Source organism: Microcaecilia unicolor, chromosome 8, assembly GCF_901765095.1.
Source record: "Microcaecilia unicolor chromosome 8, aMicUni1.1, whole genome shotgun sequence".
NCBI lineage: Eukaryota > Metazoa > Chordata > Amphibia > Gymnophiona > Siphonopidae > Microcaecilia > Microcaecilia unicolor.
Genome location: NC_044038.1, coordinates 198,421,760 through 198,442,961, shown reverse-complemented (window position 1 = coordinate 198,442,961; position 21,202 = coordinate 198,421,760). Strand labels below are relative to the sequence as shown.

General features: G+C 42.7%; 1 protein-coding gene across 1 annotated transcript in view; it reads right to left on the bottom strand.

The window, feature by feature from the left end:
* Positions 1-21,202, bottom strand: part of CHRNA4 (cholinergic receptor nicotinic alpha 4 subunit) — a 51,130-nt gene that overhangs the window by 16,980 nt on the left and 12,948 nt on the right. Inside the window, exons 3-4 of the mRNA XM_030212004.1 lie at positions 16,057-16,101; positions 15,827-15,936 (exon numbers count right to left, since the gene is read on the bottom strand). Of these exons, the coding sequence (XP_030067864.1) occupies positions 15,827-15,936; positions 16,057-16,101 (155 nt within the window). The remainder of the gene's footprint in view (positions 1-15,826; positions 15,937-16,056; positions 16,102-21,202) is intronic.

The following is a 21,202-nucleotide window of genomic DNA, read 5'->3' as shown; positions in this document are numbered from 1 at the left end:
GGAACTGGGACACCCAGTGCTTTGTGGTCCTTCTTCCTGTCTTGTGCCAGGTGGGTTAAATCAGTGGCTCTCATGAATGATGAAAGAATTGACACAACTGGTGTTATGTATTAGCAATCTTCTTAACTCTCGGGTTTTATACGTTGTCATTTTTATCTTCATACAATTGCATTGATGTTTATATAAGAACATAAAAATAACCATTCTGGGTCAGAACAATGGTCTATCCAGCCCAGTCTCCTGTTTGCAACAGTGGCCAATCTAGGTCACAAGTATGACAGAAACCCAAACAGTAGCAAGATTATATTTTTTATCTGATTATACATGTATTGTTATAGACACTTGAGGCAGGCAGCCATGCTAAAAATACAGCTTTGTGTTGAGTCTTCCAGATAGGGGAAAAGATTTGATACACTGCCTTTCTGTGGTTACAACCAAAGTGGTTTACATATTATTTAGAGGTAATTATTTTGTTCCTAGGGCAATGGAGGGTTAAACATCTTACACAGAGTCACAAGGAACTGTTGTGGAAATTAAACCCAGATAGTACTAACTATTAGGCCACTCCTCCACTCCAGGTGTATTTTTGACAATAAACACTGTGTGTGACAAGCCTTTTCACTCCCTGATTTGTGTTAGAAGAGCCATCCTCACACCCCTACTCCACTAGAACTGTTTCTTCACATTCATAGTGGTTCCTGTCCCTCCACCTTGGTGTGTTTTTTTAATCAGCAGCCAGAATTAGCCTATAGGACATTTGGTTCATGTAAAAGACTTTACTAAGCACTTTTTACTTTTGTTACTGTAGAACTAGACAATCATTAAGAAGCAGCGATGGTCTGAGATCTCAGTACACTACATTACATAAGTACATAAGTAGTGCCATACTGGGAAAGACCAAAGGTCCATCTAGCCCAGCATCCTGTCACCGACAGTGGCCAATCCAGGTCAAGGGCACCTGGCACGCTCCCCAAACGTAAAAACATTCCAGACAAGTTATACCTAAAAATGCGGAATTTTTCCAAGTCCATTTAATAGCGGTCTATGGACTTGTCCTTTAGGAATCTATCTAACCCCTTTTTAAACTCCGTCAAGCTAACCGCCCGTACCACGTTCTCCGGCAACGAATTCCAGAGTCTAATTACACGTTGGGTGAAGAAAACTTTTCTCCGATTCGTTTTAAATTTACCACACTGTAGCTTCAACTCATGCCCTCTAGTCCTAGTATTTTTGGATAGCGTGAACAGTCGCTTCACATCCACCCGATCCATTCCACTCATTATTTTATACACTTCTATCATATCTCCCCTCAGCCGTCTCTTCTCCAAGCTGAAAAGCCCTAGCCTTCTCAGCCTCTCTTCACTTTATCTTTATCACTTATGATTTAGATAACTGACTTCTTCTCTCAGATTATAAAATATAAGTAAACTGTGCAATGTTCTCACTCCTGCTGCTTCTCTGCGGACTCGTATGACTGACGGCTAAAAGCTTCTTACTAGAACAAATCAAAAGCCAGAGATGATGACTCAGACAAGCTGATCTCCAGCAGCTCAGAAATCTGACCCTTTCTAGCCTGAGTGTTCTGCTGATCCATCCACCAAAGACTAACATGAAAAGCATATCCCTAGCATAGTCACCGCTGTAACGGTGCTGTCAAAGAGCATCAACAACCTGGGGAAAGTATGTGAAACTTAGCAGATGCAGAGGATGGGGTCAGATACTGCACATGTACAGACATTCTGCCAGCCAGAGGAAGATAGGTTCACACCTGCATCTTTAATATTTGATCTCAAGTCTGCAGCTTAGGTCTGTTTCGGGGTATTTTCTACTTTGAAAAGATGTCTGTATGTACTTATCTACTAGATAACAGGTTCGTAATCGCTCTGGGGACAAAAGGTAAAAGGTTAGAACATTCTCAGCAAAATAATTTAAAAAATAAGTGCTTCAGAGGCCGGGATAGTTCTGGTTGGACAAACAAGAACAATGTCTGAGTGCAGATGCTCAAGACCTCAATCATCTGAAAAGGAGATCCAGGAGGCCCTGAAAACCTGGCAAAACTCCCAGACACAGGCTATTTACTCCAACGTTTGGAGTGCAACCATTCATATTTCTTTTGGATTTCAGCTGATTTCCAGCTCCCTGACAATAGATTTGGAGCGAGAGACAGAGAAAATTAAATCCAACCACAAACTGAGTTTGGAATCCAGAATGGCGAAATTTTAGCTAAACACCGAACACCCGTATTATTACTGGGAACCAATGTAAATACTGAGGTGAGCTTTAATGGTATCTCCAAGACTGCGATCATCCACTACGTCCCCTGCCACAGGAATGAGGTTCATGCGCAGAATGAATCCCTGTGAAATCAAGAATGCCTCCCAAAGCACATGGACTTAATAGAGTACTAAATGAAATGCTCAAATAGAACAGTGTGCATATAGAATTAGTTAACCTAATTGGACTTTTCAGCCGTTTCCCTAGGATATGTCAGAGCAGTTAATTACACCAATCTGTAAACCCAAATAATTACACAGAGATCCCTGTCAATAGCAAAAACAGTAAATTGTTCTGTAGTCAGGGCAGGATTGAGGCACAGATAAAGTAGGGACCAAAGATTAGGGGAGTGGGAGGAAAAAAATGTGCCTTAGTCTGACTTGGACATTACTCCATTCAAGGAACAGATAATGTCCATCAGTCAAGACTGCTGTGTCAGTCCATGAAATAGAAGAAGTGGCATCATTGGCACAATCTTTTAGTCCCCCCCCAGCTCTGGAGTCAGTTGACTGGTATCATAAACTGCCACTGCACATACCCCCACCACCATTGTCAGTCAACCATTGGCCTGCTGGATTTTTAACCCTTTGCACCTGCAAAAGAGGTGGCTAACTATGTCCCAAATTGGCTCTTAACAGCTCCTGAAGAGGAACTATGAAAGGTGAAGAGCAGGGAGGGAAACAAAGACGATCCCATGTTGACAAATGGCTTTTTCTACTGTGGAATGATCTACCAAAGAAAATACACAAAGGTTAAAAAGAGACCCAAAACAGGATTATTTCAATTAGACTCTCTCATTCTCCCTGTCTCCTCAGCTCGAAACCTTGGGGTCATCTTTGACTCTTCTCTCTCCTTCTCTGCTCATATCCAGCAGATCGCCAAGACCTGTCATTTCTTTCTTTACAACATCCGTAAAATCCGCCCCTTTCTTTCCGAGCACTCTACCAAAACCCTCATCCACACCCTTGTCACCTCTCGTTTAGACTACTGCAATCTGCTTCTTGCTGGCCTCCCACTTAATCACCTCTCCCCTCTCCAATTGGTTCAAAACTCTGCTGCCCGTCTCGTTTTCCGCCAGGGTCGCTTTACTCATACTACCCCTCTCCTCAAGTCGCTTCACTGGCTCCCTATCCATTTTCGCATCCTGTTCAAACTTCTTCTACTAACCTATAAATGTACTCACTCTGCTGCTCCCCAGTATCTCTCCACACTCGTCCTTCCCTTCACCCCTTCCCGTGCACTCCGTTCCATGGATAAATCCTTCTTATCTGTTCCCTTCTACTCTACTGCCAACTCCACACTTCGCGCCTTCTGTCTCGCTGCACCCTACGCCTGGAATAAACTTCCTGAGCCCCTATGTCTTGCCCCATCCTTGGCCACCTTTAAATCTAGACTGAAAGCCCACCTCTTTAACATTGCTTTTGAGTCATAACTGCTTGTAACCACTCGCCTCCAACTACCCTCCTCTCCTCCTTCCTGTACACATTAATTGATTTGATTTGCTTACTTTATTTTTTGTCTGTGATCAGGGACTGTCTTTCTTCTATGTTTGTGCAGCGCTGCGTATGCCTTGTAGTGCTATAGAAATGCTAAATTGTAGTAGTAGTAGGTATAGTGGGTATTTCTCTGTCCCTCAAGGGCTCACAATCTAATTTTGTATATGAGACAATGGAGGGTTAAGCAACTTGCCCAAGATCACAAGGAGCAGCAGCAGGGGCGTAGCCACGGGTGGGCCTGGATGGGCCCAGGCCCACCCACTTTTGCTACAGGCCCGCCCCGCCCGCGACAGCCTCCCGCACTGACCTGAAGCGCGTTCTCCCTCCAATCCAGCACCGGCGATCATAGCCAGCCTTCTACCACGTCCAGCAAGAAGTTGCAGAGTAGGCAGGACATGCCTGAGAAGAAGCTCCGACGATGCGCGCTGGACGTGGTAGAAGGCTGGCTATGATCGCCGGTGCTGGATTGGAGGGCGAACGCGCTTCAGGTCAGTGCAGGGGGCTGTCGCGGGCAGGACGGTCACGGGTGGACACAAAATGTGGTGGCGGCAGCGGCGGGTGGGCGGTGAATGGTGGAGAGGAAAGAGGTCTGTGCCCACCCAGTCCACCTCCAGGCCCACCCAAAAATTAATCGCTGGCTACGCTACTGAGCAGCAGTGGGATTTGAACTGACCACCTGTGGATGAAAAGACTGGTGGTCTAACCACTAGGCTACTCTTCCTATTCTGTGGTGCTCTGCAAGACTCTATCCTTTCTCCACTACCAAATAATCTTTTCTTAAGTCCCTTAGGGGCCCTTTTACTAAGCCATGTAGGCGTCTATGCACACCCAATGCCCAAAACACACACATCTACACTACCGCAGGCCATTTTTCAGTGCACTTTAGTAAAAGGACCCTTTAGCTACTCTTATTCAGGATTCTAGCATTTCCTTTCACTTCTATGCAGATATGCTGTTGCTTCATTGTACTGACCTAATACTTCAGATATTACACTTCTGCTGTCTTGACTCTGTAGAACAGTGGCCAACTGATCATCAGTTCATTTTAAACTGTGATAAAGCAGTGGCCTGTTGGTTGGCTGGTCACTTTTCTGACCCTACTACTGCTCTTTCTTTACCTGATACTATTATCACTCCAGTGAATAGCTTTTGTTACCATGGAATCATCTCTGATTCTCAGCTTTCATTTCTTCTGCAAGTCTCTTCGCTCTGTAAGACAGGTTTTTTTTCATTCTATGCCAATTACATTCTCTTCGTTCTTTCTTTGACATTGATTCTTTTCACTTTCTGTTGTTGGCACTTCTCATGAGTCAATGAGGCTATAGTAACATTGTTTGCTTGTGGGTCATTAAGGGGCTTATTTTTGAAACAGAAAAATGTCCTAAAAGCAATTCAAAGTGGTAGGTGGACTTGTTTTTTTGTTCAAAACATTCAAATAGCTATTTTTAAAACCCATTTTAAGACATTTTCTATGCAGTTTGTCTTCAGTGCATCCAAATCACAAGGCAATGTTCTGGAGCATTTTGGGTGCAGGATTTGGGTGTTCCTAGAACTTGGATGTTTTTCTGCCATTATAGAACAAACTCTTCAACTTAATCTTTTAATAACACTCTAGTGCAATATGAACATCCACACTGCTTTCTTTAAATATTTTATATTTAAAGATAAATTAGACTTCTGATCCCCGGTTCTGGGTATCTATCTCCCCTTGCATTTTCTAGCGGGAATAAAGTAAAGGTTCAGCTCCCGACGAAGACGATAAGAAACAGGAGCTCGCTGTAGAGCGAACCCGAATGAGAGCCCGAATAAAAAGATAAGTGTTGAACTAAGGAAGATTGATTTACTCTGAAAAAACGAGATAAAATCGTAAAATAAAGATATCTAAGACTAATGAGGATTCCCACTAGAAAACGCAAGGGGAGATAGATACCGAGCGATATAGCGGAGCGGTACTGTTAAAAAAAGCTATAATAGAACCGGGGATCTGAAGTCTAATTTATCTTTAAATATAAAATATTTAAAGAAAGCTGTGTGGATGTTCATATTGCACTACAGTGTTATTAAAACATTATAGAACAAAGCAAAAACGTCTAGGGATCAAAGATAGATATTTTGGTCTAGACCTGTTTCAAGTACAGCTAAAAGTCAATACACAGGATCTTATCCACTGAAATACTTGTAGGTGCAACCTGAAATCAAAACAGTGAATATAGTGAAACTTGAAAAACTCAAAATGACCACAAAAACATAAAGTGGATATTCAAAAAAAACAGTGGGATTTGAACTGGCCACGTCTGGATTGCAAGACCAGTGCTCTAACCACTTGGCCATCATTCCTCCAGACTTGCAGCAAAAGCACTCTCCTTCCATATGGCTGCCACGTTTCACACAGCACTGCTCTGCTTGAACTATAGGCTGGATGGCGTCAGTACCAACGGGGACCCGTTTTGCCAGCGGCTTCTTCTGGAGACCGCACTATGCTGATGCTCCCGCTGCTTTTGCGTAGCATTTTGCTTAAGCAATCCAAGGACTTTGCACCAGTTTTATGTGGTCTTTTCCTCCTTTTTTTTGAAGATGTGAAAGAAACAGTACAAACCAGTCTCTATGACAGCTTCTGATGTTATGAGCAGTCCTATTAGAGCAGCAGGCAGGTCTGTGGAGTAGCCTGGTGGTCAGTGTAGTGCACTATAGAGAATGGGACCTAGACCCATATTCCACTCTGTTACACTTGTGATGGAAAGTATGAGCCTTCCAAAACCCACAAAAAAACTACTGTATCCACATATATGTGACACCTGCAAACATAAGGGCTATTGTAGTGCTGTGCTGTTGGTTACAGAAGGTTTTTGGTGGGTTTTGGAGGGCTCACCATACACTAAGGGGGTAACAGTGAGATGTGTACCTGGGACCTTTTATGTGAAGTCCACTGCAGTGTCTCCTAGGGTGTCCCACTGCTCTGCTGGGATGCCTGTGGTGCCCAGTCTACTAAGAATGCTGACCCCCTTGTTTTTGTATTTCCCTTGGACATTTTTTTTAAATGGTCACTAAAATAAAACACCCTGAGCAGAAACCCCCAGATTCTATATATGGCACCTGAAAAATCGGCACCAAAAATATTTCTGTCTAGACGTATTCTGTAAACCATGTCTAGATTTAGCTGTGGTTTATAGAATACACCTAGCAGCCATGCCTGTGCCTAACTCTAAGCATGTAGAATACTGGCGCCTAAGTTAGGTATGGAGAAGGTATATTCTATAACCCAGTGCATCAGTGGCGTACGAAGGGGGGGGGGGCGGTGGGGCGGTCCGCCCCGGGTGCACGCCGCTGGGGGGTGTCGGCGCCTCGCTGGTTCCTTGCTCTCTCTGCCCCAGAACAGGTTACTTCCTGTTCCGGGGCAGAGAGAGCAAGGAACCAGCGAGGCGCCGACACCCTCCCAGCGACGTGCTGTTGGCGGATTGTCCCGCCCACCCGCCCCTCTACCGCCTTCCAGGTTTGTTCTCGTGGGCGGTGGGCGGGTGTTGCGCTATGGAGGGGGGAGGGTGCGTCGCGCTGCACCCGGGGGGGGGGGGTGCGCAGCGGCGACCCGCCCCGGGTGTCAGCTGCCCTCGTGACACCACTGCAGTGCATTGATTTTGGGAATGCCCACGCCCTGTCCATTCCACTCCATGGCCACGCCCACTTTTTGTCAGTGTGCATTAGAATTTATGCACACCACTTTACAGAATATGTCTAGCAAGTTGTGTGCGTAAATTCTAATTAATGCAATTAGTGTCAATAATTGCTTGTTAAGTTGTAATTATCGGTGCTGATAGGCTTGTTAGGAATTAAATTGCATGTGCAAATCCAGAATATGACCAGATTTGTGCATGCAGTTTCGATCACCCTATATAGAATCTGGGAGAAAAGATCTAGGAAATGGCCATTTAAAAAAAAAAAAAAAAAAACAGAAATGTTTTTCGGGTTTGAAAATAGCTATGTTCACCACTTGGGGGTCCTTTTGCAAAGCCACGCTGAAAAATGGCTTGCGGTAGTGTAGGCACGGGTTTTGGGTGCGCACAGATCCATTTTTTAGCACGCCTGTAAAAAAGGCCTCTTTTTTTTCCAAAAATGGACGTGCGGAAAAATCAAAATTGTCGCACATCCATTTTGGGTCTGAGACCTTACTGCTAGCCAAAGACCTAGCAGTAAAGAATCTGGGTGGTAATGGCCTATGCGCGTCAAATGCCACTTGGCGGTGTCCGTTATGAGTGCCAGAAAATAAAAAATTTTTTCAGATGCGTGTAGCGGACATGTGTCAAAATTGAAATTACCGCAAGGGCCAAGTGGTAACCGGGTGGTAACTCCAATTTGGCGCACGTTCGGCGCACGTAGGTGCCCATGCGGCTTAGTAAAAGGGTTTTCAGAAAAACATCCAAATCAGATTTAGACTTCATATCAAAAATGCCCCTACACAACTATTTTTAGGAAGTTTCAGACATGTCAGAAAACAGCTGTCCGCCTTCTTTGCCGCTTGCAAAAATCAGATCATGTTACTCATCTATTGAAAAAATTTAATTGACTGCCAATTGAATACCAGGTAAAGTACAAAATTATTTTTCTTGTCTTTAAGGCATCTCAGTTAGGCACACCATCTTATCATTCTACACTAACTATCCCTTACACTCCTACATGCATTTTAAGATCACTAAATGATTTCTGCTGGGTTAGAGCCATGCTATTAAATTAAAAAATATTTGGGCTGGCAGTAGTTCTGGGATAACATGCAGTAAGCCCACGTTGAGCTTACGGACACTTTGTAAAAAGGCCCCAGTGTGCATTTTATTTTACAGCTCCAGCACTCTGGAGCTCCATGCCACTTGCACTTCATGGTGAGTTTTCCTTAAGGGGTTTTAAATCAGCATTAAAACCCCTGGCTGGTTCAACAGGCTTATAATCCATGACTCAAATGCAGACATGGTTGCCATGGAAGCCAATGCTTTAAATGTTTTATTTCAGTGTTGTTATTTTACTGAACTTTTGGGAATGAATGACTGGATGTACACTTGAATGGATGATGTCTCCTTTCTTTTTACATTTTGTAGTTCCTTTTCTTATTTGCTTTGGTCTATACATCGCTTTGTTTTGCTAGTCAGCTAATGCAGAATAGCAAGTATTTGAATAAATAAATAAATATATGTCAATTGGATGGTGCATAATTTTACATGCCTCACACATAGCATTCCTGGGGAGCGGTTTTGGTGGAGCAGTGCATGCATATTTTATAAAATTCAAAAGTATGTGCATAGAGCACAAGCTCATACCTTTGGAACACGTGTAAAGTTGTGCATGAGGTAGATTTTCAGACCCGTCGGCTCCGTTATATATAAATCTCTCTCATGCATATTCATTAGGGATATCCTGAAAACCTGACTATCCCCCAGGATAGGTTTGAGAACCACTAACCTAGAGCATTCTCAACTGCAGCACCCACACTGTGGAACAAGATGCCTCCTGAATTACATCTGCTGGACAATTATGGGTCTTTTGGTAAAGCACTAAAACTTGGCTTTACCCATTTGTCAGAATAATGGTTATACTGGGATAGGTGTGGGGTTTTCATATAGTTTTTATTTGATAGTAGTAAGGGGTTAGGTTAAGGTAAGGAATTAGGGAAAACTTTGTAACTAGGACATGTTAACCCCCCTCCCCGTTTACTAAGCCGCACTAGTGGCTGCAGTGCGCTAATGCTGACACAACCCATTCATTTTGAATGGGCTGTGTCGGCATTTGTATGGCAGCCGTTGGCGTGGATTAGTAATCAGGAGGGTAAATGTTTTATTAAGGAGGGTGGGAAAGGGAAAGTTTTGACTGATAATTTCATTTGTTTTCATTTAACATGTAGGCGGTATTTAAAAAAAAAACCCTATGTAAATAAATACATACTATTCATTATACAAAAATGAATGTTAAAATTCTAGTGTTATTTCAGTAACAGAAACACAAACTTCCTCTTCCACAAGACACTTTTTATCTCCTTTTGACGTTTGGGGAGAAAATGTCTTTTGGAGTGTAATGAGCTCTCTCCAGGACAATTGTTACCCAACTCTCTTGGCTCTAATCCTCGACTTCTCTTCACCACATTGAACTCTCTCCTCAAGGTGCCCCTCCCCCAACTCCCCCTTCATTATCTCCTCAGACCCTTGCTGAATTCTTTCACAACAAGGTTCAAAAGATAAACCTTGCTTTCTCTACCTCACCACCTCTCCCTCCACTAGTCCGTTCCCCTCTCTCTCCTTCCCCTCATTCCCTTTCCTCCTTTTCTGAAGTTACTATTGAGGAAACTACACTTCTCCTTTCTTCCTCAAAATGTACCACCTGTTCCTCTGATCCCATTCCCACCCACCTTCTTAATGCCATCTCTCCTACTCTTATTCCTTTTATCTGTCACATTCTCAACCTCTCACTTTCCACTGCGACTGTCCCTGCTGCCTTTAAACATGCTGTGGTCACACCTCTCCTTAAGAAGCCTTCACTTGACCCTACTTGTCCCTCTAATTACCGACCCATCTCCCTCCTTCCTTTTCTCTCCAAATTACTTGAGCGTGCTGTTCACCGCCGCTGCCTTGATTTTCTCTCCTCACATGCTATTCTTGACCCATTACAATCTGGTTTTCGCCCTCTCCACTCAACCGAAACTGCGCTTACTAAAGTCTCCAATGACCTATTACTGGCTAAATCCAGAGGTCAATATTCCATCCTCATTCTTCTTGATCTTTTGCGCTGCCTTTGACACTGTCGATCACAGCATACTTCTCGATACCCTGTCCTCACTTGGATTCCAGGGTTCTGTCCTTTCCTGGTTCTCTTCCTACCTCTCCCTCCGCACCTTTAGTGTTCACTCTGGTGGATCCTCTTCTACTTCTATCCCTCTGCCTGTCGGCGTACCTCAGGGTTCTGTTCTTGGTCCCCTCCTCTTTTCTATCTACACTTCTTCCCTTGGTTCATTAATCTCATCCCATGGCTTTTCCTACCATCTCTATGCTGATGACTCCCAAATCTACCTTTCTACCCCTGATATCTCACCTTGCATCCAAACCAAAGTTTCAGCGTGCTTGTCTGACATTGCTGCAATGGATGTCTCAACGCCACCTGAAATTAAATATGACCAAAACCGAGCTTCTCATTTTCCCCCCCAAACCCACCTCCCCGCTCCCCCCGTTTTCTATTTCTGTTGATGGCTCTCTCATTCTCCCTGTCTCCTCAGCTCGAAACCTTGGGGTCATCTTTGACTCTTCTCTCTCCTTCTCTGCTCATATCCAGCAGACCACCAAGACCTGTCGTTTCTTTCTTTACAACATCCGTAAAATCCGCCCCTTTCTTTCCGAGCACTCTACCAAAACCATCATCCACACCCTTGTCACCTCTCGTTTAGACTACTGCAATCTGCTTCTTGCTGGCATCCCACTTAGTCACCTCTCCCCTCTCCAGTCGGTTCAAAACTCTGCTGCCCGTCTCATCTTCCGCCAGGGTCGCTTTACTCATACTACCCCTCTCCTCAAGACCCTTCACTGGCTCCCTATCCGTTTTTGCATCCTGTTCAAACTTCTTCTACTAACCTATAAATGTATTCACTCTACTGCTCCCCAGTATCTCTCCACACTCGTCCTTCCCTACACCCCTTCCCGTGCACTCCGCTCCATGGATAAATCCTTCTTATCTGTTCCCTTCTCCACTACTGCCAACTCCAGACTTCGCGCCTTCTGTCTCGCTGCACCCTACGCCTGGAATAAACTTCCTGAGCCCCTACGTCTTGCCCCATCCTTGGCCACCTTTAAATCTAGACTGAAAGCCCACCTCTTTAACATTGCTTTTGACTCGTAACCACTTGTAACCACTCGCCTCCACCTACCCTCCTCTCTTCCTTCCCGTTCACATTAATTGATTTGATTTGCTTACTTTATTTATTTTTTGTCTATTAGATTGTAAGCTCTTTGAGCAGGGACTGTCTTTCTTCTATGTTTGTGCAGCGCTGCGTATGCCTTGTAGCGCTATAGAAATGATAAATAGTAGTAGTAGTAGTAGTAATAGTTCATAGTTTATGGAACTTGCTATACCACTTGGCTTTGTACAAGCACACAACGGCGTATACAATATCATAATCAAAACAATATAGAAAATATGAAAAGGAACTCAAGTAATTAGATAGGAAAGCGCACACAGACCCAAGAACACATACATCTGAGGCTAGTGCATTTTTAATTGGAGATGCTCCCATGAGGGTAGAGTGATCATCCATCAGGAAACCCATAAAGCAGCAGGACTCTGAAACTGCAGGGCACTGAATCAGAACCATTTCATTGGGATTTACTTCAGTAGCTATATGCCACTTTTAAGGAGGGGGGGGGGGGGTGTACCATTTGAAGGTGGATTAGAAAAAAACAGAATGACTCTTCTGAAAAACCTCCAAATTCCAAAATGCCAAAGCAAAGTAAATAGCCCAGAGGTTCATCAAGGTAAACCCGAAGTGCAGCAATAAACTAATTTCTGATAAAAGCCTCATATCTTAAGAACTGAATAATCATGTTCCCTGAAAAGATAAAACATACAGTACAATGTGGAAGTGCCCCATCTCTCTGCAACATGAAACTTAACAGATGTTGTAGCTGGCACAAAGCCCTAGATAGACATATGGTCTGCTCTCCTCCTTGTATATGTGGGAAATTTTCTTCGCCCTGGCACTGGAATGCCTGCCTCTTTTCCCTTTCACTGAAGCTTTAATACAACATATTGGGTCCAGTTTATAAAGGATCTGTTACTTTATGCATATGCTATAAATAAATATGGATCCCTGAGTTCACTGTATCCTCTCCTTCAATTCCTGGATATTGAGAGAGCAAACTAAAACCTAAGTAATGACTTTGAGCATTTTCCATCCCTTTTCCAGCAGATAAAAAGCCAAGAAGCCACAGCAGGGTACCCAGTAAGCGTACATGTGGACAGAATGATGCGTACATGGGAACTGCTTGGGGGAGTGGGGGCTTCTTGTCACTACCTTCCTCACTTAGCTGCCCAAAGTTATCATTCCATATGGGACATAGAAGTGTACCAGACCAAAACCATTTTAATGAAGTTGAGTGGTCACATTTTACAGAAATTATAGTGTCTCTGAAGAGACGGGTAGATTATATCACTGAAGTAGCTTGTCCAGCCCTGATTCAAGAACACTCAACACAACTTGTTACTTGGTGGAGGAGTAGCCCAGCAGGGGTTGAGAACCTGGGGAACTGGGTCTGATTCCCACTGTGTGTCCTTGTAATCCTGGGCAAAACACTTAATCTTCCATTTTCCCAGGTACAAAAAACTTAGATTGTGAGCCCATTAGGGTCAGAAAAAGTATATGTATATAATATGCAAACTGGTTTGGTTGTAACGCAGAAAGACAATATATCAAATCCATGACCCTTTTTGCCTGGTAGAAGAAATCTATCAGAACAGTGCAGGCTAGCACCACTTTCTCACCCCTCACACAGGCAGACAGCAGTGCCACAGCTGTGCTGCGGCCGATACTTCTTAAATCCTTGTGATGAGGTGTAGTTCCTGACATTTTCCTAACAGCATAACTAAGTTCCCTTGCATTGTGCAAATGGCATAAATTTTGGGTTTGGGTTCCAGTTGTTTCTGCACACAGAGAATCAATGACTCTTCTTCTCTACGATTCCCTAATGTGCCTGTAACACATGAATCTCATTCGACCATAGCATCACTTTGTATTTGTTTCATTACCGGAGATGGCTAACGCCTCACAGTACTATGTAAGCCACATTGAGCCTGCAAATAGGTGGGAAAATGTGGGGTACAAATGTAACAAATAAATAAATAAATAAAATAAATGATGCTTATACCTAGGTACAGCCCTACTGCTCATGATTTCAGGGCTCATCAGAAAACACAACTTCAACTTCACATTTGATTGAATAGTACTACTCTAAACAGGGCACACTGACTAGCAGATAAGAACTAAACCCACAACATAGGGCTCATTTATTCAAATGGAAAAAAAAAAAGAATCCTGCTATTTCCTGTGGAGCAAACATTGGTGCAATTTTTGTCTCAGGGCAAAACTAGTAGAAACTCTAGAAATTGAAGGCTAAGTTCTGGATACATATCGGGACTCTTTATTAAAGTGGCCAGTACTCTGGTAAACATAAACACTCTGCTTTCAGCCTCTCTGTCTGGCTCTTGATTCAGCACAAATTCTAGCTCTGCTTTTCTTGTATATAGTGTGTGTGTGTGTGTGTTGTTTTAGCAATTCACTTATTATATAGTGAAATAAGTATGTATCCAAGATTTCCACAATTTGTTATTAGAGGCACTGCACATATATCTTGCCCAGGGTGTAATCTCTCTTAGATAAAGACAAGGCAGACTTGGTTAAACCCATTCTCTTCTCTTCTCCAGCTCTCAAGAAGATCCCAGACTCTCATTTTCTTCCATTTCTTTGCAATAGTAACTCAAAGGTTAATTTACTCAGTTGAAATGCATTTTGCAAAAAGCAGAACATGTTCCCAAACCAGTCCAGTTGTCAGGATATCTTCAATGAATACACATAAAACAGATTTGCATACATTGAAGCACCAGTATATGCTAATTTTTTTCTTGCATATTAATTGGATTTGGAGTTAATTATTTGCCTGTCCATATCTGAGCTCAAGGCAAGCAATCAATTCAGGTATAGTTGGTATGTTCCGATTACAGAGGGCTTACAATCTAAGGGGGTTCATGTATGGTATTAATAAATGGACCCCACAAGTAATAACAACACCTGCATTAAAAAGCACACATTAAATCACATTAACAAGCAGTAAAACACTTTAACACATCAATGCATATTAGTAAATCTAGCTCTAAGTTTGTAGTTGAGGCAATAGAGGGAAGTGACTTGCTCAAGGTTGCAAGAAGCATCTGAGAAGGATGTGGGATTTAAACCTTCACTTCCCTGTACTTTTTCACTTCTAAGATATCCTGAGAATCTGAATGGCTGTGCAGTCAAACAGAGAGGTGTGAGAAATTTCAAGGTAATGCTGTTCTGCAACAGCCTGAAAGCTGATCCCAGAACATTGCCATTTCCTTCTTGCATATCTCACACAGCCCATTTTTTTTTAGTGAAACATCATCTCTGCTGGCCAGGGTAACACTCAGAGCTTGAATCAAACAGCTCTCAATAAGATGCTGAAATCCCTGGCTAGTGTTTGAAAGGGATACAGGAATAAAGGAAATATTAATTTAATTGCTTCAGATATGCAAAGATTGCATGCTATTATTGGCAACTGAAAAAACACAAAATGTAATGTTTTATCTGCTCACTTTCATTTGTCTGAGACATGCAACCACACTTTTCCCTTGCCATCGCAAACAACAGCCCATCTCTATTGCTCCTCTCAAGTTTGCAATTACCTCTAACATTGTGAAAAATGAATAACTTGTCAAGATAGAATTTCAGGCATCACTCAGATTATCCTGTGAAAAAGAGCAATGCCAAAAGTCATGTGAATCATTTCCCAATAGGGATGCCTGACACCATGATCAATATTTAATAATATTAGAAGACCCTCTGGAGCTGTTCACAGTAGTCCTGGGTGTGCATGCTCTTTTAATTGCAGAACTTTAAAACTGCACTGCTCTGATATTATTAAAAGTCCAAGCAGACATACCCTTACCCTAACTAGACTGTAGCTAGGACTCTCACGTAGGTTTATCTACGCAGCTCTGCATAATGTTAGCAGTACCATAGAAATAGTAATGATTTACTCTTCATGTGCATGCGAGTGTGTACGTGTGTGTGTGCCTTCATCATAGTCATTAAAATGACATTCACATTAAGAATGAAAGACACAAATGCAGTGAATGATATAGAATTTAAATATAACAGTTCGGGTAGCAGCTTTGGAAGTAGAGTTCCATCTCCTTCACAGCTTGGGCTCCAGGATGACTCCCAAATTGCTGAGGAGAGGATCCCTAGAGTGGCCCCCAGCTGTTACATTCAGAAATTGTCTTCATGCTGTGCAGTTCAAACCCACTTGTTATACAGAACAATGTCTGGCCTCCAGATCAGCTCCGAGGGGATCCGGATCGATGTCACATTCTCGTATTCAAGGGGATCCCAACGCAGCTTGTAGTCATTCCACTCCTGCCCCCTCCAAGAAAATTAAGAACAGAGATGTGCATGGGTTACAGGAGGTGAGAGCAATTGCAACAGATGAGAGAAAGAAAAAGCTCGTGCAGTGGCCAGAAGACAGCACCTGCTCACCTGTTTCACCCACATGTTTGTGGTCATCATCTGATTCTTCTCATCCTAAAGGATGGAAAGGAGTTTGTTAGAACAGACTCAGTGGAGGAGTAGCTCCCTATCCGTTTCCGCATACAGTTCAAACTCCTCTTATTGACTTATAAGTGCATTCACTCTGCAAGCTCCTCTTTACCTCTCTACTCTCATCTCTCCCTACACCCCCCCCCCCCCCCCGGATCTCTGTTAACTGCACCCTTCTCCTCCACCGCTAACTCCAGACTCCGTTCCTTTTATCTTGTTGCACCATATGCCTGGAATAGACTTCTTGAGCTGATACGTCAAGCTCCATCTCTGGCCGTCTTCAAATCTAGGCTAAAAGCCCACCTTTTTCATGCTGATTTTAACTCCTAACCCTTACTCACTTGTTCAGAACCCTTATTTTATCACCCCCACCTTAGTAATTCCTTATCTCTTATTTGTCCTGTTTGTCTGTCCTAATTAGATTGTAAGCTCTGTCGAGCAGGGACTGTCTCTTCATGTTCAAGTGTACAGCACTGCGTACGTCTAGTAACGCTATAGAAATCATAAGTAGTAGTAGTAGCCTAGAGTTGTGGGGGTGAAAATCAGAGAAGCCAGGGTTCACATTCCACTCATGCTCCTTGTGCTTTTGGGCAAATCGTTTAATCCTCCATTACCTCAGGTACAAACTTATAGGTCGACGCTCAAAATCTAACGTTGGTACTAGAGACAATTGGTGTTAGACTAGAGCCGGTGTTAGTAACCGCAAAATGCTCAGATGCACTAAGGCCACACTAAAAGTCCTTCCCTTACTGATCCCCGGTTGCTGCTTACTGATTTTGTAAACAACGGGCATACATGAAGGAAATTGAATGCAAATGAGCTGCTCGCTGTTAGCACATTTGCATGCAATCTCCTTCCACTCTGTTGGTCAGCTGAGCATGCGCAGAGCAGCCAAGTGTTAATCGTGGCTGCTCTGCGCATGTCACAGACAGCTTTGTGCCTTTTTCAGTAGTAGCTCAAGGTGAGTTACATTCAGGTACACTGAGCATTTCTCTGTCCCTGGAGCGCTCACAATCTAATTTTGCATGTGAGGTAATGGAGGGTTAAGTGACTTACCCAGATCACATGAAACAACAATGGGTTTTGAACTGGCCACCCCTGGACGTCAAGACTGGTTCTCTAACCACTAGGCTACTCCTCCACTCCACTAATGTAGAACACTAAGCCATACTACATACTGTTATCGAATATTTTTCTGCTGTAATAATCTATTACATATGATTGACTTATTCTTGCTGTACACCACTTTGGATAATTATTTTTCAAAAGGTGATAAATAAATCTTAATAAATAAATAAAATAAATGTGCATGAGGTAAAGTAGATCTCACCAACTGTGGAATGAAACTATGTTTCACAAACAATGCAATATGTCACTATTTTCTTTGTCTAATATTGCTGGTATCTAAGGGATACTTCTCCATTGTTCAGTGTGCTTACAAGTCAAAATATAAAGGAACCTCAGTACGGGGGTCTAGCGGACAATAGATTTCAATGCCGCTAAAGACTTGCCCAAGTTTGTCACTAGTCCCTTGTTATTTCAATTTACTCTTTTTAGTTTTTTTTAGTTTTTTAATTTATGAAAATCTTCAAATATCTACCAATATCTCAAAATCATTAGTATACTTAGCTTTTACTTTAGCTCATCGTCGGCTGTGGGGGTTCTAATATCCGACATGCTACATGTTTCACCTAAGAATGGCTTTTGCAAGGATTATCCCCCCCCCCCCCCCCCCAATGTTTTGTGCCTGCCATACATGCCAACAGTCTGTCTTATGTCATCAAAAAAGATATAGTGGAATTAGAAACGGTACAGAGAAGGGTGATGAAGATGATAAAGGGGATGGGATGACTTCCCTATAAGAAAAGGTGAAATGACTAGGGCTCTTCAGCTTGGAGAAAAGATGGCTGAGGGGAGATATGATAGAGGTATATAAAATACTGAGTAAAGTGGAACAGGTAGACATGAATCGCTTGTTTATTCTTTCCAGAAATACTAGGACTAGGGGAACACAATGAAGCTACAAAGTAGTAAATTTAAAACAAATTGGAGAAAATATTTCTTCACTCAACATGTAATTAAACTCTGGAAATCATTGCCAGAGAATGTGGTAAAAGCAGTTAGCTTAGCAGGGTTTAAAAAGGTTTGGATATCTTCCTAAAGGAAAAGTCGAAAGCCATTATTAAAATGGGCTTGGGAAAATCCACTTCTTATTTCTAGGATAAGCAGCATAAAATGTATTGTACTGTTTTGGGATCTTGCCAGGCACTTGTGACCTGGATTGGCCACTGTTGGAAACAGGCTACTGGGCTTGATGGACTTTCGGTCTGTCCTAGTATGGCAATACTTATGTAATTATGCCTCTGTGGCCTTTCTTTAGCCATTCATATGATACCAGTATTGTGCCAGTACTGAATTCTGAGGGGGATAAGTGCAGTAAAGCTCCATCTCTCCCTCTCCCATTTTTCAGTAGGTTCACAGTGGTAGAAGTGACAAACTATTATGCGATAAACACATTCTACAAGACAAACATCTTTACAAAATATGGGAACATCAAAAGCTGTCATCTTTCCCATGGTAGCGTGCATCCTATACTGACTTTACCAGAGGACACAGTTCTACATGGTGCATTCTGGTGATTCAGCTCACCATGTCCCCACTGCATCAGTTGCTTATCTTCCTGCATACACTGGGTCTGATCTGACTATCTGGCTTCTGAACAGTAACTATTGCAACTCTTCTGCCAGGCCCCAAAATGTTACTGTAAGAATGAGCAATCTGGTCCACTTAATAGAGTGCAAGTTAATTAATCCTTGAAGTCTCTGGGTTCTGAGGTACAGAGTGCTAGGACAGCAAGCCACCAGAGAGAGGGGGGAGGGGAGAGACAGAGCTACTATAAAGTCATCCATAACCAAGCCAAGGAACATAAAGCATAAGATGATAATTAGTCATCATTGTAGCCTCTAATGGGCAAACTCATAAAATGGAAAATATTTTACCATCATCATGAATGCACTATACTAACCCCTCTGAATGACTTAACGGGAAAGCATGGATGTAGTACCAGCTTTCCTTCTCAGTGAGGGATAATATTGGCACATGGGGCAATTGAGTGCATTTTGGCAACTTACATACAGAGAATAGTGATGCAAGATGAGAGATTTCTATCGGCAAACAGATGGATCTCTCTGATCTTACATATCACCATTCACTTGCTGAAGCACCTCAGAAAAGAAGGAGAGCAGTGTTTGTTTATCCTCCCATCACATAATATCACTAAAAGGCCAAAGTTGGACAAACTGCACCTTTACATCATACATTGTCCCCTGGATTCTGTATAGGTCACCAGGGCCACAAAGAAACAAAGCCAGGCCCAGGGCAAACAATCTTGAGCCCCCCCCCCCCCCCCCCCCCGTGAGCCCTACCCCCACCACCAGAAACCATTCACTCCTATGGGCTGACAGAAAAGAAGGCTGCCAGCCATTGGCTAGATACAGACACTGATGTACTGTTAGAAAGAGGAAAGGGAAAAATACATACAGCCATATACTGTATATTTTCTCTTACTTTTACAGAAGTCAAAGTTGGATTCCATACAAAACAGATCACAAACCAGACGTGCCAAGTTACCTAGTTCCAGGAAGAAGATATTTTATTTATTTATTTATTTATTGGGATTTATTAACCGCCTTTATGAAGAGATTCACCCAAGGTGGTTACAGTAGCCAATTCTGGTTTTGAACTTCCACCTCAAATCAGTATGAGATCATATAGTCCCCGATTATATCCATTGAAATACATGCTGCATGTCTCATAATGCATCATTACAGGGTTGTCAGGAAACAGTAATGGTCTAAAATCTCCTGTTGAAACTGGGTAACTTGACAAATCTGAGAATCTCAGTATAAACCCTGAGCCTCCAGTTTTGTAACACACACCAAAGTCCCAACAGTAGATTTAGGACCTTTCCCCATATAACTTACCATACAAAAATATTATTCAAATCACAAAATATAAAGGAAGCAGATATAAAATCCTCTCTTTACTACATTTACCTGCAGCTTACCATCTCCTTCACCCAAGCCCTTTTATTCCTCATCCTATGATTTCTCAGTTTTCATGCCATTCAAGTTTCTTCTCTATCCAGCATTTCCTCTTTCTGTCTATTCCCCTCTGAACAATATCCCATCTTGTTTGCTTCCTTTGCCCAACATCTCCTCTCCTTCTTCCATCTAGTATCTCAACTCTTTCTTTCCAACTCCATCCAGCATTTCTCCATCACCCTAATTTGCACCCCCATGTCCAGCTTCTCCCTTTGTCAGCATATCCCCTTTCTCCTTATCCCCCGATGTCCAGCATACTCCTCTCTGTTCCTATTCCTTTACAATTGTCCAGCATGTTCCCTTTGCTTTCTGAATACCTCCATGTCCTGTATGTCCCCTTCTGTGTCCTTATACCTCCATGTCCCTCTTTACTTCCTAACCAATCCAGCATCTCCTCCCTCTTCCCCATCCTCAAAGCCAGCATCTTCCCTCATCCTGTTCCAGTACTCCCTCTCTTCTCCATCCCAATTCAGAATCTCCCTTCTGTCACCCTACTCCCACCATCTACCCTTCTCTCCCTGAACAAGCACATTTCTTTCTTTCCATCCTTCCTTGATCCAGAATCTTCCCTCTCTTCACCCCTCTTTCCAGCATCTTCCCCTTGTCATATAAGAACATAAGCATTGTCATACTGGGACAAACCGAAGGCATCCTGTTTCCAACAGTGGCAAATCCAGGTTACAAGTACCTGGTAAGATCCCAAAACAGCACAATACATTTTATGCTGCGTATCCTAACAATAAGCAGTGGATTTCCCCCAAGTCCATCTTAATAATAGCTTATAGACTTTTCTTTTAGGAAATTATCCAAACCTTTTTTAAACCCTACTAAGCTAACTGCTTTTACTACATTCTCTGGCACCGAAGTCCAGAGTTTAATTACACGTTGAGTGAAGAAATATTTTCTCTGATTTGTTTTAAATTTACTACTTTGTAACTTCATTGCGTGCTCCCTAGTTCTAGTATATTTGGAAAAAGCTGTTC